Genomic DNA, 24412 nt, shown 5'->3' with positions numbered 1-24412 from the left:
TAGTCGCCTCCACAATTTCGTATATGTTTAAAGACTGCTTTGACCTTTGTCTTTTCTGGGACAACACTTAAAAAAAATCTAGTTCCCTCCAGAGTAGAGCTAGGAAAATGTTAATCGCTCCTGGTGATTTCAGTGGTTGAAAGTTTCCACTGGCCAAGTTGTTCCGACCTCTGAGCACACCCCTCCTGCCATCCTCATTCTCATCAACATTCTGTCTTCACTTTTCAGACAAACAGAGAACATTTTTCTACCCTTTCTTAATACCTTGTAGAGCATATTGTTTGTTCAATATCCTTACATAATTTACTGAAATTATTCCACTTTGCTTCCACGATTTCATTGTTTTATATCCTCAGTGCGTTTCTGTAACTTTGGCAGTGTCAGATTCATTTTAGCCAGTTTCAGAATCTTCGAACATCAGCTCTTATTCTGACTAAGCTCGTATTCCACGAGGATACAGTCCTTGGCGACCGTTTTAATTGGACAGTTGACCCCATATGCATCAAAAAGGACTCTAATAAATTCGTCCACCATTATTTCCAGTTCTGATTCATTTTTCATGTTTCTGACAACCTCTAGATGAGTCATGATGTTGTCCAGATGCTAACAAAGAAATTTTAGCCAGCTCTCCTGTAATTTACTATTATCCTTTCTATTTTAAAATTGTCCTCAGCGCCAAATCGAAATAATTCCGATATCGAAGGCCCCTTTGGCATTGTCCAGTTCCTAATCCGTCTACTTCTCACAACTCTTCACCGATCTATCGATTTTTCGGGATCGGCATAAAAATCCTGGGAAGTAGGCCAATACGGCGACTGTCTCGTGAGTGCTCCCGCCGGCTTTCAGTGAAGCTACTGGATCTCCATCCAGTCAGGAACTGTAAAACCTATACTTGCCTTGAATTTTATTTTAGGATGATGCAAACTAAAGTCGAAAGCATTATTCCAAATTACTTAATGCTTCCTTCTAGGAGAACAAAAATAGGAAAGTTTTTTGAGTTCTCGCTCTACGAATAAATAAAGGCAAAATGTGACTCTTATGAATTCCTAGTAGTTGGCTCCTTATTATGTAGCTTGCTGTCAAATACTTCCGACACACGTGAGTTCCCACAGGACCACATACCGATTACTTTTTCTTAATCAAATGACTTTGCTCAGTTCACCAATGTTAAGATCACCACTGGTAAGCAAAATGCAGTAGCTGACGCACTCCCATGCTCAACAATTCTCTGGCAAGTTCTCAAATTGAAAATATTTTCCTTATAATTAACCGGAACAGACATGTGTTTTCTGTGTAGTGTCAATTGAAGCCGTTCGTTTCTTTATTACCAATCCTTTAGACGAGTAGCCTTTGTCACCGAACACCGCCTCCTAGCACTGTTCAACGACGAAACCCGTCAAGCACTGATTCGATTGGCCATCAATCAATACCAAATGTCAGCGTTGGTACTGTGGTTTCATTAAGTGTAAGCAAGCCAACATTACTTGGCACGGTTCTGTAGGGTTCATAATTTGTCTCATATGTGTACAATAACCCAAGGTAATCTCTGTAGAGAATCAAGAAACAGAAACCGACGCTCGTGCGAAATGCCGCCAAAACAATTACTTGGGTATAAATGCAGCCTAGTACGGAGAAAATAGTTTCGTCAGCAGAGTTCATCGTGAATCTCTACGTCTCCCTAGCAAGTTTCTGATATCTAAGACAAATACATCCAATTTTTCCAGTGCAGCACGCCGTGAAGACAGACGACATTTCATCTTTCAAGTTTTGACCACTTCAGGCGGACTAAAACGGCCTCCTCAAAAATCATATGAAGGAACCTTAGTTACCATCCACAACTTTAAAATCTAGGTAGTCCAAGCACACGGGACGAACATCATTGTTCTGTTTCTACCAATGGACCTGAGTCAGTCCAAATCATCGTCGAGAATATTGTACTTGACTGCACCCAGGAATCCGTATAGGACAACACGCCCACTCTTAGCAAATCAGATCCTTCCTTAAGCATGAAATAGAAGAACTAATGTGCACTGAACTGAACTGAACTGAAATTTTTCACACGCTGGGACGGAAAAATGCAGAAAGATGTTGAAAATCTTGAGGCCTATCAGTTCTTGAAGAATACCTGCCGAAACCGAGTAATACGCTAAGCAGTAGCGACAATGAGCCGGTGAATGGTCCAGGTGAAGGTGGTTCGAAGCCAGCAGATATATTTAGCTTACTATTGGTTTTATTCAGTTTATATAGGAGACTCCGTCCATACAGAATCGATTCCTTTTTCCGTGTCGAGTGAACAGGCTATGATGCCATTACCCAGCTCGGACCAGCGCTGTATGTGGTGATCCTGCGGCAGTCCTGTAGGAATCGTAGCTCTTTAAAACCAAGCGAATCCGTACTTTGTAACTAGAGTGTAACACTACAATTACACTTGCAATCGCACATTCGATGTTTGAAAGGAGAGATGTTGGTCCACTACACCCTCCCATGAACTGAAATGTTACTAACGGAGCTCCTATACTCGCTACTAATAACTAATACGAATGGAGATAAAAATGAAACAAGATATTAAGGTTTCTCCGCCTTCTTTTTATTCAACTTGAAATACTTCAAACAATTAGATCCTATTATTCGACACTTCTCACAAAGTTCCTTAATATGGCCTTTGATCTTTGCATCAGCGTCTTCGTCCGGTTTAGTTGGTTTCTGATTCTTCCGCTTCTTCAGTTTCCACTGATTATGCGGATAAACCTTCGATTTGCATGCGTTGCACTGCTGCCAAGTGTTAGCCCACGAACATGCGGAGGCCCACGCACGATTACATTTTGGACACTTATATTTGCCGAAACATCTGCTGCTCCCTTGGTAGGGCGTTGACTGCTTATTGGTCTGAAATGTTATAAAATAATGCATGATAAGATACCAGTGGAAATTATTTGTTCTTGAAAATGTAGATAAATTATTCTTGTCTAATGCTCAAAATTCTAAAGGTATTAGGTTGTTGCAAATGAAATGGCCGTTTTAGTACTAAAATTTTAAATGACTATAAAGTTTACAAAAATTTATTTATTTAATTAAAATAGGTACCAGTCGATTCAAAACACTTCTCCCAGCGAGATTCAGGAGCATGTATACCAGTTTTGTAGAAGTCCAACTGTCGGATGTTGATAAATTCGACGTAAACAATTTTGAAAGCCTCTTCGTTCCTAAATTGTTTTTCCGCCAAAAAATTATCCAAATGCTTAAAAAAATGATAGCCGGTTGGCGAAAGGTCCGATGAATACGGTGGAGTCACATACTGCAATTCGTTCAACTTTTGAACCGTTGTTCTGGATACATGAGGTCGTGCGTTGTCGTGAAGGAGTATCACACCATCTCTGTTGAACAATCTCGGCCGTTGAATACTCAATTTTTGATGCATTTCCTCGGGTTGGGCACAGTATTTCTGTGCATTTATCATTTCTCCAGGTGACAAAAAAGAATAGTGGATAACTCCAGCTGTAGACCACCAAACAGTCACCTTTACCTTCTTCGGATGAAGGCTCGGTCTCGGCAAATGCTTCTGTGGCTCATAAGCATCTAGCCATTGTGCTGATCGGTGACGATTGTCGTATAATATCCACTTTTCATCACATGTCACTATTCTGTGCAAAAAAGGACCGTTCGGTTCCGGGAGAGTGAAGAACTCCAAATTTCCATTCGAAGCGCCATGTTTTGCTCCGTAAGGGCATGCGGAACCCATTTGTCGAGCTTTTCCACCTTTCCAAGTGGTTTCAAGTGCCGGGAAACTGTCGAATAGTGTACGCCCAGTTTCTCTGCAATGTCTCTCACAGACTGACGTGTCGGATTCGACTAGCAAACGCAGCTCGTCGTTGTCAATCGATGGTCCTGGATGTCCACGTGGCTCACTTTGAAGGTTTACGTCGCCTGACCAGAATTTTTCGAGCCACCGCCCTGTGGTTCGTTCCTTTTTTTCTTTTTTTTTTCTGTTATCACAACGATGGTCAAAACTGAAATAACTCCTTGATTAAATGTAGAAGTATTTATACTTCATTATCCAACGCCAATAGCGCCAACTGGTGGTGGTTTGATACAGCAAAATCGCAACTAACTTTACTTGATTGCCAAATTCCCATTTCATGGGCAACAAGCTAATAGTTTACCGACCACAATCCAATCTCGGCCCTTCCTTCCTGGTTGTTCTGAAGGCCACAACTTCACTTGCGTTGCAGCTGAGATGATCGAGATTGTTGGTTTTTAAAACAAGATTCCCCATCAAGGATAGTGGTAACCTTTTGTATCAATTCCGTTCTACGTATCCTAAGGGAATAATCAAACCATGATCTTACCTCATACAAATGGAATGGTAACGATTTGATGGCGAAAATTCGTTATTAACCCTGTGCGGAGTTTCTAGACTCCCTATCAGGCACATCCCTTCGTGTGGAGACATATCGGCATGCATATTTAGCCATTTGCAGGCGTATGTGGATGTGCATACTTATGCGCCGTTCATCCCGCAACTGTGAACAGACACAAATATAGAGAGGATACCCAGGCAATAAATAAATAGAGCAGACGAAGAAGTTTTTTCGCGGTGCAAAATATTAAAAACGCAGTACGAGTAATACAGGAAGTGCTCCTGACCATCATTAATCAATGATCGTATGTAGTAATGAGAAACTTGGCTACTGGGTCATATAATATTTCAACGGTGCTGGAGAGGGTGTAATCAAAGAGAGTCGGACTGAACGTAAATACCAGCAAAAGAAAGGTTCCAGTTTGACAGGCAGAACATTGAAGCCGTGCACCAATTTGTCTATCTTGGCTCTGAACTTCACGTTATTCAACGCATTAACAGCGCTGGATGTGCTTTCGCCATTTTACCTAAGCTAGAAATGTAGATAAACCAACACTAAGTTGAGAGTGGTTAGCCTCAAGGTTCTTCGCGCCAACATTTTCTCTTTGTTACTATTGTTTGTTTTTATTTGTTTACTATTACTGGAAGGCGGAAGCGGCGGTGTCCTTAAAGCAAGGACAACTCTATTGCCAACTATGCCAGGCAATGGAATCCACAATCTCAGAATGGTTGGCGAGTAGGTCGTTCTATAGATAGATATGGCACTGAATAGTGGAGAACGAATTCACGATTTTCGGAAAGATCTGGAACGAGCTAGAAAACAGTTCAGCGAATCGACAGGGATTGTGTGTAGTTGTGATTAACACGCTGTGCTCTATTTATAGGACATTGATAACAATATATTAGTTACACAAGCTTAAAAACCGCGTATTTTTCTAAAGGAATGGGCTTTTATTTTCTAAGAAATGGTTATAAATCATCCCATTTTCTGGCAACATGCGGATGCCGCGTTGGAAAATGGGTTTGACATTATCCTTGAATCGGTCCAATTTTTCGTATGTTCATATAAATAGAAGCGCTGTCCATATTGGTAATGCGCCATCGATAGAAGCAGGTATAAGTTCGAAGGAGTCGTGTCTGGTGAATACAGCCGCTGGGGTAGCACTTCCCATTTCAGTGTTTCCAAGTCTTGGTGACCTCACAACATGCGGCCCAACATTACCATATTGAAGATAAGTTTTTTGTGGAATTGTTCGTATCGTGCTCGTTTTTCAATCGTGGTTTACTTCAGGCTTATCAATTGCAGTTAATATCAATCTCCAGTAAAACGGTCGTTAAGTTTCAGTAACTAATATCACACCACACCCAGCTGATTCCACCAAATGCAAGGCATGAAGTTCGAGAAATTGATGTTTGCCTTTGCTAACGATCTTTATTTGGGATATGATGTTGTCTTTGCCCTAGACGAAACCAATAGTCTATCTTTTTGCTAACGATGTTGATGCAAGACCCAGCTTTCTCCTCCATGGTTGCCACTTCAGCTAATCATCATGTATCCAGTTTGTGCCGCCAACACAGACACCACCTTGCCGTGGTGGGATAACCTGTCCTAGTTCACTACTGAACTACCAAAATACATAAATTGGTAAGAAGTAATAAACTTCGAATTCACCCGTGACTTTGAGCAATCAAGTCTTGGACTAGGCACCGATTTTGCAGGCATCACCAGATTCATATTTCCCCACGGAGAAATCTGTGAAAGACATGATCTCAACTTCAATTCTACGGTGCACTCAGCTAGAAAGAAGAGTACGGCATCTCCTATAATAAAAGAAACTCGATAACGACCAGTCTAGCGATGGCTCTGTTGAAAATCAAAAATCAGGCCATGAGGCGGAAAGGAGAGGGAACTACAGGCTAAATCCTGCCTGTCAACACTTTCTCTTCCGCCTCTGCGAGGAAAAGTGAAAAAAAAAGAAAGTTTTCGTGAACCTAACTAATCTGATACAAATTGGCCGCTGCGGTTTGAATGCTCGAAGACGTCGCCTCTTCCCCACCAACGCATACACACACACACTAGTTACAATTCTGGTAGAGGAGGCCAAAAAAAGAAATAGCCTCTCACAAATAGGTTAACCTAAATGACAGAATACAAGTTGGATTTTAAATCACTGCTACAGGAAGGCTGGTTTGCGCATCAATCCACCCATTGTAGTACCACTTACTATGGAACATAAACTGGATCATCTGAGAGCCAATATACAAGAGAAACGGGTATCACACTAGACCAAAAACTACTCTAGAAGACACATACTGAAAACGTACGTCGAAAACTCTGGTGACTTGAAGGTTCACAGCAGCGAAAAAACTACAATGCTTAATTATGAGGCGGTAATTTGGCCAGACAGAACTGACTACAGCGCAACAGCCACAGAGTTACAAAAATTTCAAAGAATGGTTTGCATGTGTTTGTTGGGCAATGCGGATATGCCCAACGGGATCCCTAGGGGTCTTCCCGAGACTGATTTCTCTCTCATACAGAATGTCCGGGAGTATCGGTGAGGCGAGGAGTTGCCTAAATCGAGGGAAGATTGATATTCTATCTAGACAGTTTCCTAAATTACTGGTACCAAGGGAAAACATGGCAAAGAAATTTCATTCTGATGAGAAATTTGAAACACGTTGGAGCGATAGGGCAAACCGGGAGAACGTGACCGTAATTTACAGCATGAATCACTGCGGAAGCCGGGGTCATTAGTCCAAGAAAAACATACTTTAAACCAACGGGGAAGCACTGCATTCTAGATGGAAATATACCCCATAGATACATGTGCTTTTTCGACTACAAAAAGAACTATTGCTATTCTGATCGACTGGATTGCTATTCTGACTGACAGCCAAGCGGTTTAATAGCCTTAGTAAGAACTTAAGTCCAAACAGGTGAATTCCAAACTAGTATAAAGAAGCCTGAACAGATTGGGCATGCACGGCTCACACAATAAAGTCTAAATAGACTGGATTCCAGACTATATTGGGTTAGATTGAGCAGGAAAACCACTACAGCGACGAGGCCCTTGTATGGAGGAAATGGATTCATGGCTACCACGCTAAATAAGGAAGATGAACGGATGAAAGAACTATACTCGAGGAACTTACGAGGAATGGAATAATCCAGGTTGCTCATATCGGGATGCAAACCTAAGCGCTCGAAGGATTCTTTAACCCTCGCGAAGAGAAGTTTTAGAGCGGACGGTAGGAGCACCCACAGACACTGTCTGTACATCATGTTCTGGGACAGCTTTTTTCCGAAGTAGAAAGCTTTATCCACTAAAACCGCCTCATAACTCCTTTCCCTTATCCGCAAAATTGTACGTCATAAATCAATTGCATTCCTAACGGGGCCAATAATCAACCTGCACTGAATCCGTCCCACCATGTCGTTAACTGCATTTCAGTTCTTCTCGCAAGTATTTTCCCAAGGAGTTTCCGGTATTACTGTTCTTCCCAATGTCTCCTCTAGACTCTTCTTTTTCTCCGGGAATCTAGGACAATGGAAGACATGCTCTGCGTCCTCCGAAGTACCGTCACAGCTGGGACAATTGGATGAGCTGTCTAGTTTAAACCTATACAGGTATTTACGTTATTTACAATAACCCGTAAGAAACTGCTTGAGATTATAGTTTATCTCGCCATGCGTTCTCTGTGTCCACACCTTGATACCGAGAATCATTCTGTGAGTCCATCGACCCTTTTCCGCCCGTTCCTCGGCCAAAATGTCGATCGGCATCGGAATGATACTACAGCTTCATCTGAGGTGGCTCTAAGGCCACAGCACACTCTTAAGGCGGTCTTTCTATAAACCGCGCTCATATTTTCAAACAGTTCAGTTGCCCAAACTGGTGCTTCGTATTTGATTGGTTTTGGTTTTTCAGTGATGATGTGATTCCCCATTTTAATGATTTCCTTACGCTGCTTGGTGATAAACACCATCTGTTTTCAGCCTCTTTTTTATAGCACAATAGTGGTTCCAGTGTAGTGCCCTGTGAGACACTCGCGAAGGCGATGTATATTAGGTGATATATACTCTGGGCCCATTGTCAGGGTTGTAATAGAACTTTCTAGCTGTTAGATAACTATCGATATGTGCAGTTAATAATTGAGTACACCAATCGGTGCCAAAGGCCTCCTTATCAAATTTCAACTGGCCAAAATGAATGCATTCTGCACATCAAGGGCAATCACTGCGCAATACCTGCTAGTGCCACTTTTTCCGTGGAAAGACGCGACAGCCGATTGGTAAGGCTATGGCATCAGTACTTTGAGATGCGCATGATTAAATATTCATCGACTACCTTCAGAAGTAATAAACCATCAACAGGGACTATCACATAGTGTTATTGGAGCGTTCGAAGGATAAAATGGAGAAAAAAAACGGCTCCATTTGAAGGAAACGAAAGTGCCGTTTCATCAAGACAATGCACCGTGTCACTAACCAATGAAAACCACGATAAAATTGCATGAATTGTACTTCGAATTGATTATGCATCCTCCGTATTCTCCAGATCTGTCCCCCAGCGCTTTTCCTCAGACCTCAGGAGAATGATTGCTAGAAAGAAATTTAGTGCCGATGAGGTAATCGCCGAAACTGAGGCCTATTTTGAGGCTAAAGACAAATCGTACTATAAAAATGGTATCGAAAAATTGAATGACCATTATAATCGTTGAATTGCCCTTTTCATTTTTTTCTATGTTAGCCTATGAATTTTTCATTCCAGCTATTAGACGTACTGTTTCACCTCCTGGTCAGTCCTACCCATTGTTCTCTGGCACGCTCATCTATCCTGATGACCGTCGAGCAATCAGTTCACTATCCCACGAGCAGTTGGGCCTGTTACTGTTGCAAGTAGAAGGCCGATGAGTCGCATGCCATCGTGGTACCATCCGTGATATGGAAGGCTCTCTCCGAGAATGTCGTATTATAGTGTGCTAGTCCAAGCACACATCTGTAACTGTTTTTATTCGTCAATTGACTGCTTGGATTGTTCTTCAGGTCAAAGCCCAATGATCCCTGTGGGTGTAATGTTCACTGATGTAGGACAGGACATATCGCGAGCTACTGAAGGACTAACAAAAGTCAGATCCATAGCTGAATCGGACCTCTTTTCCAGCAAGAATTAATCTGACCAGAATTCGCCAATATGATATCTAACTACGCGAAAGCATTCTTTAGTTAACTTTTTCATTCGACGGTTCATGCATTAAATTCACCGTTAGTGATTTATGGTCTTCGTCCTTTCACTTCCAAGACCAATCTAGATACTCATGCACTCATGCACTCAGCCACTAGCAGCAGGTCAGCTACAGACATATCCATACATCGTCTATTTTTCAAATAATAAAAAACTTGTTTCTTTTTCGCTGGTGTGGATATTTATTCTTGCAAATACCAATATTTCGGGAACTTGTTAGCACTGATGAAGGGAACAAGTGGTATAAAATATCGATATTTGCAAGAATGCGCTGGAAACACTGCATAATTACAATCAGACATCTATTTTTGCTCAAACGAACCGAATTATGGGCCACATACATTTCTGTATGGCACTTATCGCCTTTTTAAACTCAAGGCAATATGCCCCCTGTCCAGACTCTCCTTTCGTCGCAGAACATGCCTTTGGGATCTTTATACCTTCGCGAGTAATGTGACTAGTTTCCCCACAACGTCTGCAGATCGATTGACCGCGCTCCTGAATGACCTAGTCAGATGTCCGTACGAGAGACACTTGAAGCATTTGTTCAAAGAGATTTGCTTTCCAAGGTGGCAGACTACCCATCCAATACAGACCTTTCCCCGATCAGAGTCAGCTTTCAGTCGCATACACTATACTACCCATAGTTGATATGATTGCCGTCTTTTTTGGCTGAACTTGAAACCAATCCTCACATATCTATCGATTAAGCATCGGCTCCCTTGTCAGCACTAGTATTTTAGGCACTATTTTCCGGTCTGCCGAGATTTTACAAGCCGTCCTCTAAGTGGGTTATGCGTCTTTTTGATATTTGGGAACCTGCTAGTTTTCTGAATGATCGTCTGAGAGAACCATATTGGGCGAACTTACCAGGATTGTAACACTGCAGGGTGATAAAAGGAATACCCAAGTACTCGAAAGACTGTTTAAACAATCAGCATCAAGCAGAATCTCCGAATAATAGTGAGAATATTCAATGGTCACTGCAAGCAAATTATCTCCCATCAACTGGAGATATCTATGGTCACTGTCTGCAGATTCTGCGAGGAGAGTGACGAAACCTTCACATATCTTTTGGGGGAGTGTCCAACTTGGGCAAAGCACTGTCACACCAGATATTAGGTTGAAACACAAAGAACATAATAATGTTCCTGTTGATTATAGGCTTAAACGACATACTATGCCCTTAGTTAATTGGTATACTAGAACCAGTAAAGGGACATTATAGTTCTTCTAGAACGCGGTGCGCAGACATTTTTGAAATCAATGAAATGGCAGATGGATTGAGTCACATATTTGAGTCCACTCACTCATGAGTCACTATTTAGGCTCAGTTATCAAGTGCAGAAAAATGGGAAAATTCATGTTTGATGAAATAGGTACACCGTGAACTGGCGTATTAAAACTGGCAATCTGGACTTTTGGGTATTTTTGGTCAAAAATCCAAATTTTAACTTGAGGTGACAACAAGATTTGGGCTAGAGCTATGATGGCTCCGGAAAATCCCATCCTGCATACTCCTGATTCGGAGCATAATAGACTAAAAGACTGTAACAAATCGGAAAACCGGAAGCTTAGCGCGGTATGAAAATTTAGTTGGGCATTTGTCCCATTTATACCTAGCTCGTAAAATTTTTGCATTTCTTTGTCAAACCATTCACTTTAGTATGATACTGACATTCAAAATTTTAGAATGCAAGAAATTTTCACGAAAGTGATAACTTTCACCTATTATAACTCTGTTAGTAATAATACCATTTCCACCGACGTTGCTCTATTGTGTAGGCTATAATAATAATAATAATCGTTGGCGCAACAATCCATGTTGGATCAGGGGCTTGAAGTGTGTTAGAGCACTTCATTAAAGACCATAACGGTAAACTAGGAGGCAATGTGGTCAGCATTGCGCTCGCCCGAGATTATTACTCTGATTTGATTCAGGTACTCATTCACAGCTGAGTCGACTGGTATCCGACGCCAAATCACGATACAAATCCCACTGCCACCAGTGACTTGCGCTCTAACCACTCAGCTATCCGGACACTAGGCTATAATGCTCCAAAAGCTGATGATTCTAGGATAAAGTTAAGGACGGTTCAATTTCTGGAAAATATACGTTTAATAAATATGATAATATGCTATTATTAACTTTATTTAAACAGGTATGGGTATGGCCTATATAACACGTGTATGGACCACCATAGTTCTTTTCAAATATTTGGGTTGGGTAGTTTCTGAAAACGGGTCCTTAAAGTAACTGACCCTTTTCGGACCACCGCACTCCTTCCTTTTACAAACAATGTCAAAACTAATACCGGTTTCGGAAAGTACTAATCGAGACTTTTCATTTGATACCCCACATGACTATACTCGGTAGAAAAAAATTGTACACCCCATTTGCATTTGTACACCCCTTTTAAACAACGCATGCAGTGAGATTCGCAGGTCTCACCTTTCTATCAAATTTCGTATCAATAAGAGTAACCGTTGCTAAGATATAAGGTGTGACAAACAGAGAGACATACAGACAGATAATGAAGCGATTTTAATAAGGTTTTGTTTTGCAAACAAAACCTTAAAAAGGATCCGTCATATTATTTCCGTATATGCGTCTACAAATAAGAAAAGGATTAAAAAACTTAACTTTTATTCGAAAGATTGTCTTACTTCGGAAATAATCCAAGCTGCTGGTCCAATGGAGCAAAATAGACTTCAAATTTGTGATCAGCGAACCAAACACATTCTAGACAGAAAATTTAGTTCGTAATAATAATAACAATAATGTCAAGGAAGTACAACTTTCCGTTCTAGAAGAACTATTGTGTACCTTTAGTGGGCGTATTGTATCTTTTACCTATATTATGTCAATCAAGCCTGTATGCTAGAGGAATTTTAATGTTCCCTATTTTCTGATGTTTCAGCTTGAATCTGGTATTATTTTCACAGGTGCTTTAACCTATTCGAAACAAATGCCGTAGATTGTATGGAGATTTCATTACTCTACTCACAGAATCTCCAATGTTCGGAGATATCGCGAGCTTCCCCAGATGGTTATTTAGCCTACAGTGACCTAATATCATCCTAAGGCTCTTCTTGGTTAGGTTTAAATAATCCAACGAACGCTTTGGTCCGCATCTTCCCATAAGGATCATAAGGGCTTTTCCATTCCTAGTTTGTTCGCCTGAAACCCAGAGTATGCAGACCTTATTATGCGAACTGAGCGCTTTCAATATATATATATATACAGGCATTCCTATGCCAGTTTAAAGTTCACACGGTTGGACCTAAGTGCCTCAATAGTTGCTTCCCTTTCGTCAAAATAGCAAGTTAGCTCTTGAGGCAGAGAATAGGTTTTGTTAATTTATCTTATTTCCAAATATTAAATTTTAATTTCCCCTATTTGGATGAATATTTGCCAAAAATTGTACGTATTATATGCACATATCCCAACACCTACATATTACTCAGGTAATACTATAATACAATCCAAGTGAATAGTTGACGGGGAAACACGTTTATGTTTTTGTCTATAAATTATCTAAACTATATATTACCACCTAGCCAATCACAGATATATACATATGTATTTGCTTACATTTAATATGTTGTGTGTGGTGAGCCATACTCGTAAAGTACTTCATTTAATCGCAAACTTTAGGTTTTCATGCAATCTATTTGCACTAACAAAGCAAAGATAGAATTCAATGTTTTTGCCTAGGTTAGCAATTTCCGCAGTTTAGATTTATCCGAGCAACTTGGGCTGAACAGCGTTAGCACTTATTGCAATACAGAAGAACAAACTGAACTATGCGCCCAAAAACAGCAACATACAAATCAAACAGGTCCAAAGCAATTTTTCGCAATTTTTCAAGCAGAAAACACTCAGTAAGGAAAAAATTACCATGATTCATCCGCGAAATTCACTAACCAAATCCGGCTTGCACGAACAGCAAAAACAACTCAAATTCACTTTCAATAGTTCAATTGTCACTCCCGAGATATTGATCGAGAAATTCTGCTGACAACTCACTACCACAATCTGTCGAATTCTAGCTGCAACTGATTGTTCCCGTACGAAGTTTAGTGCACTAAAATCACCTCTATCGATAAGCGTTCTGCATGGCGGCGCGATTAATCATCGTTAGCAATCTCTTCGTAACAATAGAGCATTATATTAATGGCGACCAACTTCAAGTGGGATACCACTCCAAAATCTTCGCTGAATACTAGGAAAAGCATCTAAATTCACTTATAAACAATCCCAAGTCTGCATCCAGTATTCTGGGAATCCCCTGTTTATGAATTGCACTGCACAGGTCAGCGGTGATTTCATTTATATGTAGAAAGAATGACGCATTCAGATATTGAACTTTTTGTTCTTTTCAAGCATTCAACTTCAGCTTAAGGTGGTACAGTACAGTATGACGGTTTTAAAATATCAATTTTTCCCTTACATACTTCAAAAGTAAAATATATTGAAAATGAACAGACAAAATCTTACACTTAGATCCAAGGTACAATGTTTCCAAAGTTATAGCAAGAAGAATAAAGCGTGCCGCAGTAGGTACAGAAATTGGCCGGTAGCAACCAATCGTCCCTTCTACATAATAACGAGGATATATCCTACAGTGAGCGAAATTGAAACCGTAGTAAGAAATACATACACATGCCAGACTAAGTATTCTTCTTCTTTTTCTACAGCGTTTGTTCCGTCCACAAGCGGGGTCGACTCGTCGTGATCGGTTGCGCCATTTATCTTATTGCTGTCTGGCCAACTAGAAAGATGCAAAGCGCGCGCTTCAGCACAAGTAGAACAAACAGCAATTACCACCAAGAGCCTCAAAATGAAGCTACACCTCGAAACGAAATTCCAAAATTCGATGAGAACTACTTAAACTGGTGTCAATTCCTCGATTTATTTTCTGAAATGATCCACAAGCAAGATTTCTTTGCCTACAAAAAATTATGGTACTTACGCGCCAATCTGTCCGGTGAAGCAGAGAACCTGGCAAAACATCTACCGTTGACTGAAGAAAACTACCTTGCATCATAGCAACTGTTGAAGGAGCGATACGAGAAAAGACGGCAAAAACAACCATCTACATCAAGATCATCAACATCAGTTGTACCTGACAAGTCGAGCTGCATAAGCTACGATGACATACAGGCACAGTTTTCTTGTGCAAGTGCCTCCTCAAGCTGGCACCAGGAGATCGAGTGAAATTAATTCAGAAACATGCTAGATACGTTAACTGTCTTCAACCTGGTTATACCGATAAGACCTGTCTAAATGGAGCTTGCAAACTCTTTGTCCAAAAACACAATACCCTGCTGTACCTGACGAAGAGCCAGGATACCACCCCATCGAAATTATCTCATGATCAAAAACCCAAGTCCTTGATACTACGCTGAGAAATGACACCTGCCTTAGGAATAAGAACTTTACGATCACAGGCCCAGTACATGATGCTAAACACAGTACTTGTCAATTCACAAGGCACCGGTGATACTCAGATTAATTGTTGAGCTATTTTAGATTCCGGCTTACTGATAAATATATTGTCAGAACGGGTTTGCAAGACGCTTCACTTGACCAACCAGAGTAGCAGCATTTCAATCCGAGGAATTGGAGATGGGCACTACTACATTACAACTAGAGTCAACTTTCATTCGAAGTCATGGGTTACAGCATTCTCAACCACAGTAGAGACATTTGTACATTTGACCGCATAATTTCTCCGCAGCCCTCAAGGGATATCGATGTGAGCACTTGGAAAATTCAAAAAAACATTCAGTTGGAAGACCCATACTTCTACAAACCTGATCGAGCGGACCTCGGTGTAGAATTCTGTTACCAGCTTCTGTCAATCGGACAAATTACGCTGAAAGCCAACCTCCCCATCCCTCAAAACACCGTGTTAGGTTGAATTGTAGTAAGCGCAATCGACGGCACAACCAGCAGAAATGTAAGGTGTGGAATTGGAATCGAGGAGGAGGATCTTTCTGAACAGGTGGAACATTTCTGGAGTCTGCACGGCATTTCCTGCAACAAAAAGCGCGTCTTGCCAACTCAAACCCAATGCGAGGCACGTTTCGGTCAATGGACCAAGCGAACTAGCGAGGGGCGAAACGAAGTCACATTGCCTTTCACAATTGATCTACGCACGCTAGGCGAATCAAAGGACATGGCTCTTCGAAGGTGCTATGCACTCGAGCGCAAGCTATCACTTCAGCCTGAACTAAGACAAGATTACTTCAAATTCATGGACGAGTATCTGAAACTGGGCCACATGCAGGATGTTACAAACATTCATCAACCACACTAGTACCTATCACACCTTTGCAACATCAAGCCTGCCAGTAGGTCTCAGTCGTCTTCGATTCGTTGAACAAGAATACCATTGGCTGACAGAAGGAAGTTCGATTTATTCAACTTAGTTCCCATGCCAGTTAAGGTGAATGGGACGCTAGCAGCAATAAAATTATCCACCAACTTGACAGCTGCCACCAAATATTGAGGCACATATTCTACGTTGAGCTCAGAGGAGTTAAGTACATATGATATCATTGGACTAGAACCTTTTTATGTGAAAGAACCAGCCTAGTTGGCCAATTTGCTTCCTGTGAAATGAATCTGCTAACTGAGGATATGCCGCACGAAAATTATTCCTCTGGACCATAGTTGGGTTCAATCATACAACAAAAATAAATGGAAGTTCGGTTTGACACACAAACACGTCTTCAAAGAATATGCAACTTGCAAACCATTCAGTTACGACTAGAAAGATCCGGAATACTCACCCTGCACCCAAGTTGTGTGGTGACATTGACCTGAGATATTTAAATCGCTGTTCTGGGCAGGTCACTGCCACTTACAGTGATAGTGCCTGTTTCATGGGGGTTGATGCGAAAGGTCCTGTTGCTTTTCCCAATTTCATTCGTTTTATGGCTTCCTCGACTTCAGCGGTGCTTGTGGAAGCGGAGGATAAACACTTCCATTAGAATCTGCCCGAAATATTCTCGCCATCTACCCGTCGTACCGATTTAGTCATTAACGCAACAGAAGTGTTCGATATCTTGTGGGGGTTGGTGTTGACTTTTGGCAAGTGGATACAAAATCGCCATCCCCATTGTCCAGTTTATCGTAAACAGCTTTGTAATGACCCGCTTGGGTAACAGCGATCGCTGTCTTTGCTTCCCGCTTGGCATTCTTTCAAATTTATCACTTGTGGTAGAGGCGTTCCATTTGACGGACTTTTGCATCTCCGTTGATGCACCGCTTGCCTGGCTAAGTTAACACAAGAATTGCATAGCTCGCTTTGTGTGCACAAAAGCGGCACCACCGGTTATTATAGAGCGCAGATATCAATGCGCCTTTTCCGAACAATTCTTGCAATTTCCTTGATTTTTCCAATGAGGTTGCCAATATTTGACGTGTGGACGCGTATTTATTTTGGGCGGACTAATTTCCTTAAGTCCCGACGTCCTCCATGCGTCAAGAACCCTTGAAGAATGTAGCGGACCCTGTCTCAGTTAGAGCGATAACGTAAGACAGGACGTCAGGCAACATTTAAAGGTATCGAATAATCGAACCTTGGCACAAAATCGGGATGTCTGGAGTTCCTCACGAAGGCATGATATTTATTTTCAAGTAGGTAGGATCGTTCGAACCTAAATGCTTGGCACTTAGTGCTAATATTAGATAAAATCCGGCATCTGCCGAGATTGTGATAACTCGGAAAAATAAGAAAAATGGCAACTAACAACATTTAAAAATGTAGAATAACGGCCCTCTTCCCTTGAGAGCTCTTGAAGTTGAAGTTAGTAAAGGGATGAGCCCATAATTCTCTGGTTCGCTACAGGCACCATTCTTTATGCAGTTGTTGTAAACTCCAGACGTGTTTCTGCATGTAGCCGTATTAATGGCGTGTGTTGCTAAAATGATTGTTCCGTCCATTTCTTTGTCCGAAAAGTTACGAGTGGTTGCGAGTGTCTTCAAGTTCAGCCTTGACCCTAAGTCTGGCATGAATTTATACCAGTTCGTCTGAGCGAAAGATCTGACAGCTGTCATTACCCGCTTTTGCAATGCAAAAGTCGAGGACAGTTTTAGTTTTAGTGGGGTATCAAATAAAAGGTGTCGGTTAGTACTTTCCGAAGTCGGTCTTAGTTTTTACATTTGTTGGAAAGGTGGGGAGTGCGGGGGGTCGAAATTGATCATCTCTCTAACGGATCTATTCTCAGAAACTACCTAACCGAAAAATCTAAAAAAAAAAATCAAGAGCTTGCTACTAAATTGCGCCTAGGCTCTGAAATACCCTCTATATCGATATCTTTTCAAATAAAGTCAATACTAGTTAATTACTACACTTTTTAGTAATTGGCGTCAAATCACGATACAAATCCTACTGCCACCAGTGAGATTTGTACCGCGACCTTCCGTACAACAGCCTTGTGCTCAAACCAGACAGCTATCCGCACACGGAAGTTTGGTGGAAATCGCCCCATTACTAACATTTATTCGAAGGATATGGTGGATAATGCCTGCCACAGCTTTCTCTTCTGCAGAAAGTAGGAACGTCATTGCCACAACCTTTCGATGGAAAGGTGTCAAGTGTTTTTGGACACCATAATTGCGGCCATGCTATAAAGCGAGGACACGTGGAACAGAGGAGCACGTTACAGTCGAAAAATTCTTAAGCCGAAAAAAAGGGGCACGGATAGGAGAGACGCAGCTGAAACTCCCTGAAACACGAGGTTTTCCTCCCACATTGAATAGGGCCGGCCCGAGGTATTGTGTGAAACGGCGCCGGGTTGCAGTCCTAGGCGCATCAGGGTGGTGTTTTAGTCGGTAGTCTGGCACTTTGTGCGTAAATGTATTCATCTACCTACATCCAAGAAAAAAAAAACAAGAACTTTGATCCTATGGTGAGACGTTTTAACCAGAACAGTTTTTGTAAGCTGAAATAGGCTACATTCGCCACCTATAACCGTGCGCGGACTTCGTCGTCACAATTGTTATCGGTTGTGATTTTTGACGTTACATAGGAGAAGTTATCAACGGTCTCAAAGTTGTAGTCGATTATCTTTATTGCTCTCGTTCGATCACTTGCTTCTGTGATCAGGGTCAGCCTGGTTAGTTTCATCAATTTCTTTGGAATACCGAATTCTCTTATGGACGTATACAGATTCACTGAGAGGCGGCGTTCCATTAGCACGTGGTTAATTTGGTTGAAAATGGTCCCGTTTCGAGAAGCGCATGCATATTTATGGACCGCTTTCGGCGCAAACCAGGTACTTCCAACAACCATTTCGCGTAACGCTGCTAACTGAATAATGAACAGTCTGTTATCATTGGTGTTTTTATGTAAGCTATGAGAGCCAACTTATCGTCTGAATACGGGCTCCGTCCCAACTTGGTGATTAAGATTTCCAAGTATGGTAGAATGTATCCTTCTCTTAGTTTGTAGTTTCCTGTGTAGGGCATGAAGAGTGTAAGGTTAATGAAACTTATAATTGGGAATTTAAACGCAAAGTGCATAACGTTTCGCTCATGTTTTCAAATCGGATAACAGCAGGTTTAATTTTTTAGTTGATTGGGAAGCCCACTCCAAGCACATGGTTTACTAGATGAACACTACAACATATGGTATAGTGGCTTCTCTTCAGGAAACCCCTCTCTGTCCAGTGCTCCCCATGGAATGCTGCTACTGTACAGGGAGCGTACGTTACTTGGCAGGTCCTTTTCTGTACAGACGCCGCACGTTTCATAAGAAAATGTGCAAATCATTAGTCCGTCTCTATTGTCGGATTCGTTGTAGTAAAATTCGTTCAGTCCGAGGCTCATTTCGTGGCTCCGTGACTTTGACTTTCAATGCATGGTTGTCAGCCCTACCCAACTTCCAACTTGGAGAACCAGCCAGTTGAATTTACCTCGCTTTTAAGCGAGGGACACTTGCCTTCATTCTTCTCCCTCTGCAGCTTTTCATAAAGAAAGCAGTCCCAGTGATCTTCATGTGGAGATGGAGATAGGGTTTGTTAGTAGAACTGTTAATTCAGCAAAAGAATTCTTCTTCTTCTCACCTTTAGCACCCATTAGCTTTTCCAATTTACTACTTTCAATTTCCGATTTTCATCCCAACATAAATTTATATTCAAAATTTAATTTTAAGAATGATCTATTTATAATGTTTATAAAGCCTCCCCAAATACTCGAGCCTGGCTAGAATAGAAGCAAACGAGCGCATGTCAACGAACAACTTCGGTGGAGATTCAGTATTTGCGGACGGATCTCTACGGTAAATGTCGCCAAATTTTTAGGTTTTTGGAGGAGCTCTTTCCTCTAGGTCGTCCCCGGATCATCGTTTAGCTATCGACCAACCACAGTACATGGTTGCCATTCACTCCTTGGTAGGGTACATCGGGTCAACCACAACTACGCCTCATCTTTCGCGGCTCGTCGAAGTGCGCTCCGGCTTCTTCCAGGAGTTCATTAGCATATACACACACTGCCTGTCTTCAGTAATTGATACTGATATTCAAATGACTAAAAAAGAAAAGCGAAAGTGTCTTCAAGAACCCCGCCGTTCATATAAATTCACTTTATACATATGACGATAAGGTCATACACGTCCTAGAGAGCAATAAATTTACGTGAAACGCAATATTTTGATTTTCAATAACTTTGCTCATAATAGTTGGACTGCCTTCAAGCTTCCCAGAATTATGTCCAACATTATCACCTAAAGTGGCGCCAAATTGTACTCCTAGGATGAACTTAAGGGGGATTTTCTGGTAAATTTCCAAACCATGGTTATATACTATTATTAACTTTGCTTGTGCAGATATCGGAAAAGGATATATTTTGAGGCCTAGATCTCGTCTATGTGTTTCACTGCGATTTTTTTAGATAGATTTAGATTTTTCGACTGAATAGGTTCTGACAACGAGATCTGTTTCACTTTCGGGTCACACGTTTTGAGTTCTCACTCCAATGTTTCACCTAATATCAGCAATAAGATGAGTTTCGGAAAGTACTAATCGAACCCTTTCATTTGATAAGCTGCAGGACCACATTCTGTAAAAAAATGTAAAAATAATTCATTCATGCATATATCAAATCACAAGTAGTACGCACACCATACATACAGTGCTGGAAAAGATATTCACTCTTCGTTGCAAAGTTACAAAGGTATAGATTTGCAAGAGTGTCAGAGTTCTTAATGATCGTTTTACTCAAAAACAATTTACTATGTGAATTTAGCAAAGAAGTGTGCCCTGGACTAATCCGGAATAGGCTGCTTAGAGCTCCACAAGTTCCCAAGAAAAAGCCATCTATTAGCAAAACTAGGTCTTGGGAATGATTATTTTTTCCAACATGACAACGATCCCAAGGATACGGTTTGGACGTTCCAATGTGGGTTTTGTATATTCTTCTTCTTCTTAAAAATATACTAATAAATTAGTACACTCGAGGCAAAATCGTTTACACACACATATAATCACATAATCAAAGCTAAAGGACGTCACACAAAATACTGAATTTACAATTTTAGTTATAAAACTGTTTAAGAGCGAATACTCTGTTCCGCCAATTTGTGCAATAAATCAAACATTTATTTTTTTGCTGGCATACATGTAAGTAGCGAATTGTTTGAGCGAAAACTTTTTTCCGGTACTGTATATGCATATGTAAATATGGTCCAAAATTACGATCAGCCCGACTTTTTCAAGTAAAAACACTGAAGAAAAGAAAAAAATACCATGATTTATCCGCGAAATTCACCAATTCCTACTTTCAGAAGTAGCAAAACGGCTCAAGGTCACTTCCAATGGATTTCAATCACTTGATTAAAGCACCTCTGAGGGCTTGGAGGAGCACGTACCCCACTGATATTTCACCACACAATCTATGCAACTGCAATTGATTGCATCCGTAGGACAATATGCGTTACTGTTTCCGTACGATATGCACTAAAATCTTTACTACTGATAAACGTTCTGCATGCGTTCGCGATTAGTCATCTTCTGCACACGTAACACTCGCTACAATCGAACAACTTCGTAAACGACTGTCAACTACAAGTGTGGCAGCAATCCGAATTCTATCTTGAATGATAAGCGTGCACCCAGTATTCTGGGAATCCCCAGTTTATAAACTGCTCTGTACAGTGCAATGCCAAAGAAAGTTTTGCATTAAAATATTGAACTTTTCATACATACATATGTATTATACAATGTAAGAAATGTAAGTTATGATTCTTTAGGGCTAACTTAAACAAGTCGGAATACCGGAAGCTGGTGCTTCGGGTATAATGGTTTTGTATTCACTTTGTGAGAAATCTTCTACGCACACTTTTCCATTCGTATATGGCTAAAAACCCACCGATATTGAATACCGCTTGTTTAATGTATAATACAAATATAACTGAATTAGGCACCACCCCAAAGCTTCGTTAGCATATATGTACATCTAAATACATACATGTCTATCTCGAGTAATTGATATTGATATATTAATGATTAAAAACTTAATACGAAATGTTTCCCTACGACCCGCCATTCATATGAGTTCACTTTGTTTGGTATTGATGAATTGATATCTTATGATGACGTCATACACGTTGTAGAATGCACGAAATTCACAAAAAATGGAAAAGTTTCACTCTCTATAACTTTGCCAATAATAGTTGGATTCTTCAAACTTGGCCCCAATATTATCCCCTATGCAACTGCTACAGTATTTCCAGCATGAACTTAAGGGGGTTTCCGGTGAAATTTCAAAAATATGATATTATACTATTATTAACTTTATTTGTGCAAATATTGGAACGAAATGTATTTTGAGGCCTAGATTTCATTTAAATACACCACTGTTATTTTTTTCTGAATTTTCGGTGGGTAGTTTCTGAGAACGAGACCCTGTTTCACTTTTTGAGGGTCATATTTGGAGCCCCCACTCCCCAAGGTTTCATGCAATATCAATATGGGATCGGTATCGAAAAGTACTAATCAAGCCCTTTCATTTGATACTTCACATAGCCATTATCTTTAAAAAAATGTTGAACCCCCTTTTTAGATGTATGCGGAGCCCTCTTTAACCTAACACAAAACGGCGCCCGTTGCAATATACAGGGTGCGGCAGCATAACTTCCTTTTTTAAAATGCCCACCACTCAGTTAGTTGATATCATAGCGGAGCGCTAGTGGTCTCGTTCAAGAGGGGATACTGTACAGTTTTGTCCCGACACGGTTCAGTCGCCATCATGCGTTGGAATAGTGAGGAGCGTGCCTTTGCCGTTGAGGTTTACTTTTCAAGCGGATGTTCGGTTATTGCAAAACAGCGTGCATTTCGGAATCGCTTTAATTTAGCCCCGTTGGCTCCCGTCCCAGACCGCAAATCAATTGTTACATGGGCCACTACATTCAGACAGACTGCAGGTGCGACAAAAGGAAGAACTGCAGTCCCTCGGTCCGTTAGATCACCTGAGAACATTGAAGCAGGGAGAGCGTCAATGTTGCGATCGCCACGGCGTTCTGCGCGCAAACACGCATCTGCCCTTGGACTATCCGATCGTTCTGTGAGAAGAATTCTTCGTGATGATCTTCATTTTCATCCTTATAAGATGGCGATAGTGCAGGAACTTTCAGAACGTGACTTCAATTCTCGGATGAACGCGTGTGAGCTTCTTCTTGATGTCGTTCCCGAGGGTGCTATTGTTTTTCTAAGCGATGAAGCCCATTTTCATTTGTGTGGGTCGGTTAACAAACAAATCATGCGCTACTGGGCTGACACCAACCCTCGAGAATTGCATCAAAAGCCTTTGCATTCACCCAAAGTCACAGTGTGGTGTGCAATTTCCTCAGCTGGAATTATTGGTCCCTGGTTTTTTGAGGAAAATGAGGTTACAGTGACTGTAAATTCGGACCGGTATGTAAACATGCTACAGAATTTTTTTTTCCCACGGCTAGAAAATTTGGATTTGGGGGACACTTGGTTCCAACAAGACGATGCAACAGCACACACTCGATGGCTGTTTTGAGGGAACACTTTCCAGAGCGCCTTATCTCAATTAGAGGCGATTTGGAATGGCCGGTACGCTCTCCCGAGAAATCGGTTTACGCATTGTATGGAGAATGGGGGACGTCACCTAACAGATTTGATCTTCAAAACACTGTAAATAAAAACTTTAGACATGTACATACATTATAAAAAATAAATGAATATTTTCCGATGCATACAATAGTTTTTATTGAGTTTTGAAAAAAGGAAGTTATGCTGCCGCACCCTGTATATAGGGATTCACAGACCACACGTTCTCAAATTTCTTAACAAACGGTTTAGCCGTTTCCGAATAAATAGGGTGTGATAGATAGACAGACAAGCGGATAGTCCTGTGAGGAGTTGCCAGATCTCCCATCAGGCGCGACCCCAGTTGGCGAACAGGGGCATACCTATTGATGTGCAAATATGTTTCCATGCACTTTTCTGTGCATGGGTTAGTGTTTGCTCATCTCTGCTGCGTGGACCAAAATGGCTATGGGAACATAAAACCACCATGAAAGACGAGAGAAGGAGGAAACTTATGGTATAGGGGCTCGGAATTGCAGTACCGGCGGCTTTTGGGAGTGAGAAAGCGGGCTCCCGGTCGTCGATATCCCTCGACCGCAGTGCTTCGGTGGTGGACAACTTGGCCACGTTAGCATAGAATGCTACAAGTGATATGGATCTGGAGAAGGGGGTGTTCAAGTGAATTGCGACCTTACCGAGACCACCAGTAACAAGGCCAAACAAAGATGAACTAAAGACA

At 41.2% G+C, this 24412-nt stretch overlaps 1 protein-coding gene across 3 annotated transcripts; it reads right to left on the bottom strand.

Moving 5' to 3' along the window:
- Positions 1-2565: 2565 nt before the first annotated feature.
- Positions 2566-21590, bottom strand: LOC119655283 (zinc finger CCHC domain-containing protein 24-like). Of its 3 annotated transcripts, none has more exons than XR_005249896.1 (2): positions 13202-13497; positions 2566-2886 (listed from the first exon to the last, which is right to left on the bottom strand). XR_005249896.1 is itself a non-coding variant. In XM_038061100.1 (2 exons), exons 1-2 carry the CDS (start codon positions 21366-21368, stop codon positions 2566-2568), a joined length of 324 nt encoding a protein of 107 aa, XP_037917028.1. In that variant the 5' UTR covers positions 21369-21590. The 3 variants fall into 3 exon arrangements, 2 of the variants coding, with proteins under 2 accessions (XP_037917028.1, XP_037917027.1); XM_038061100.1 differs by lacking the exon at positions 13202-13497 and adding an exon at positions 21366-21590; XM_038061099.1 differs by lacking the exon at positions 13202-13497 and adding an exon at positions 13508-13717.
- Positions 21591-24412: the final 2822 nt, after the last annotated feature.

The sequence above is a fragment of the Hermetia illucens genome, chromosome 4 (assembly GCF_905115235.1).
Source record: "Hermetia illucens chromosome 4, iHerIll2.2.curated.20191125, whole genome shotgun sequence".
Taxonomy (NCBI): domain Eukaryota; kingdom Metazoa; phylum Arthropoda; class Insecta; order Diptera; family Stratiomyidae; genus Hermetia; species Hermetia illucens.
This window is presented reverse-complemented; position numbering and strand designations above follow the sequence as displayed.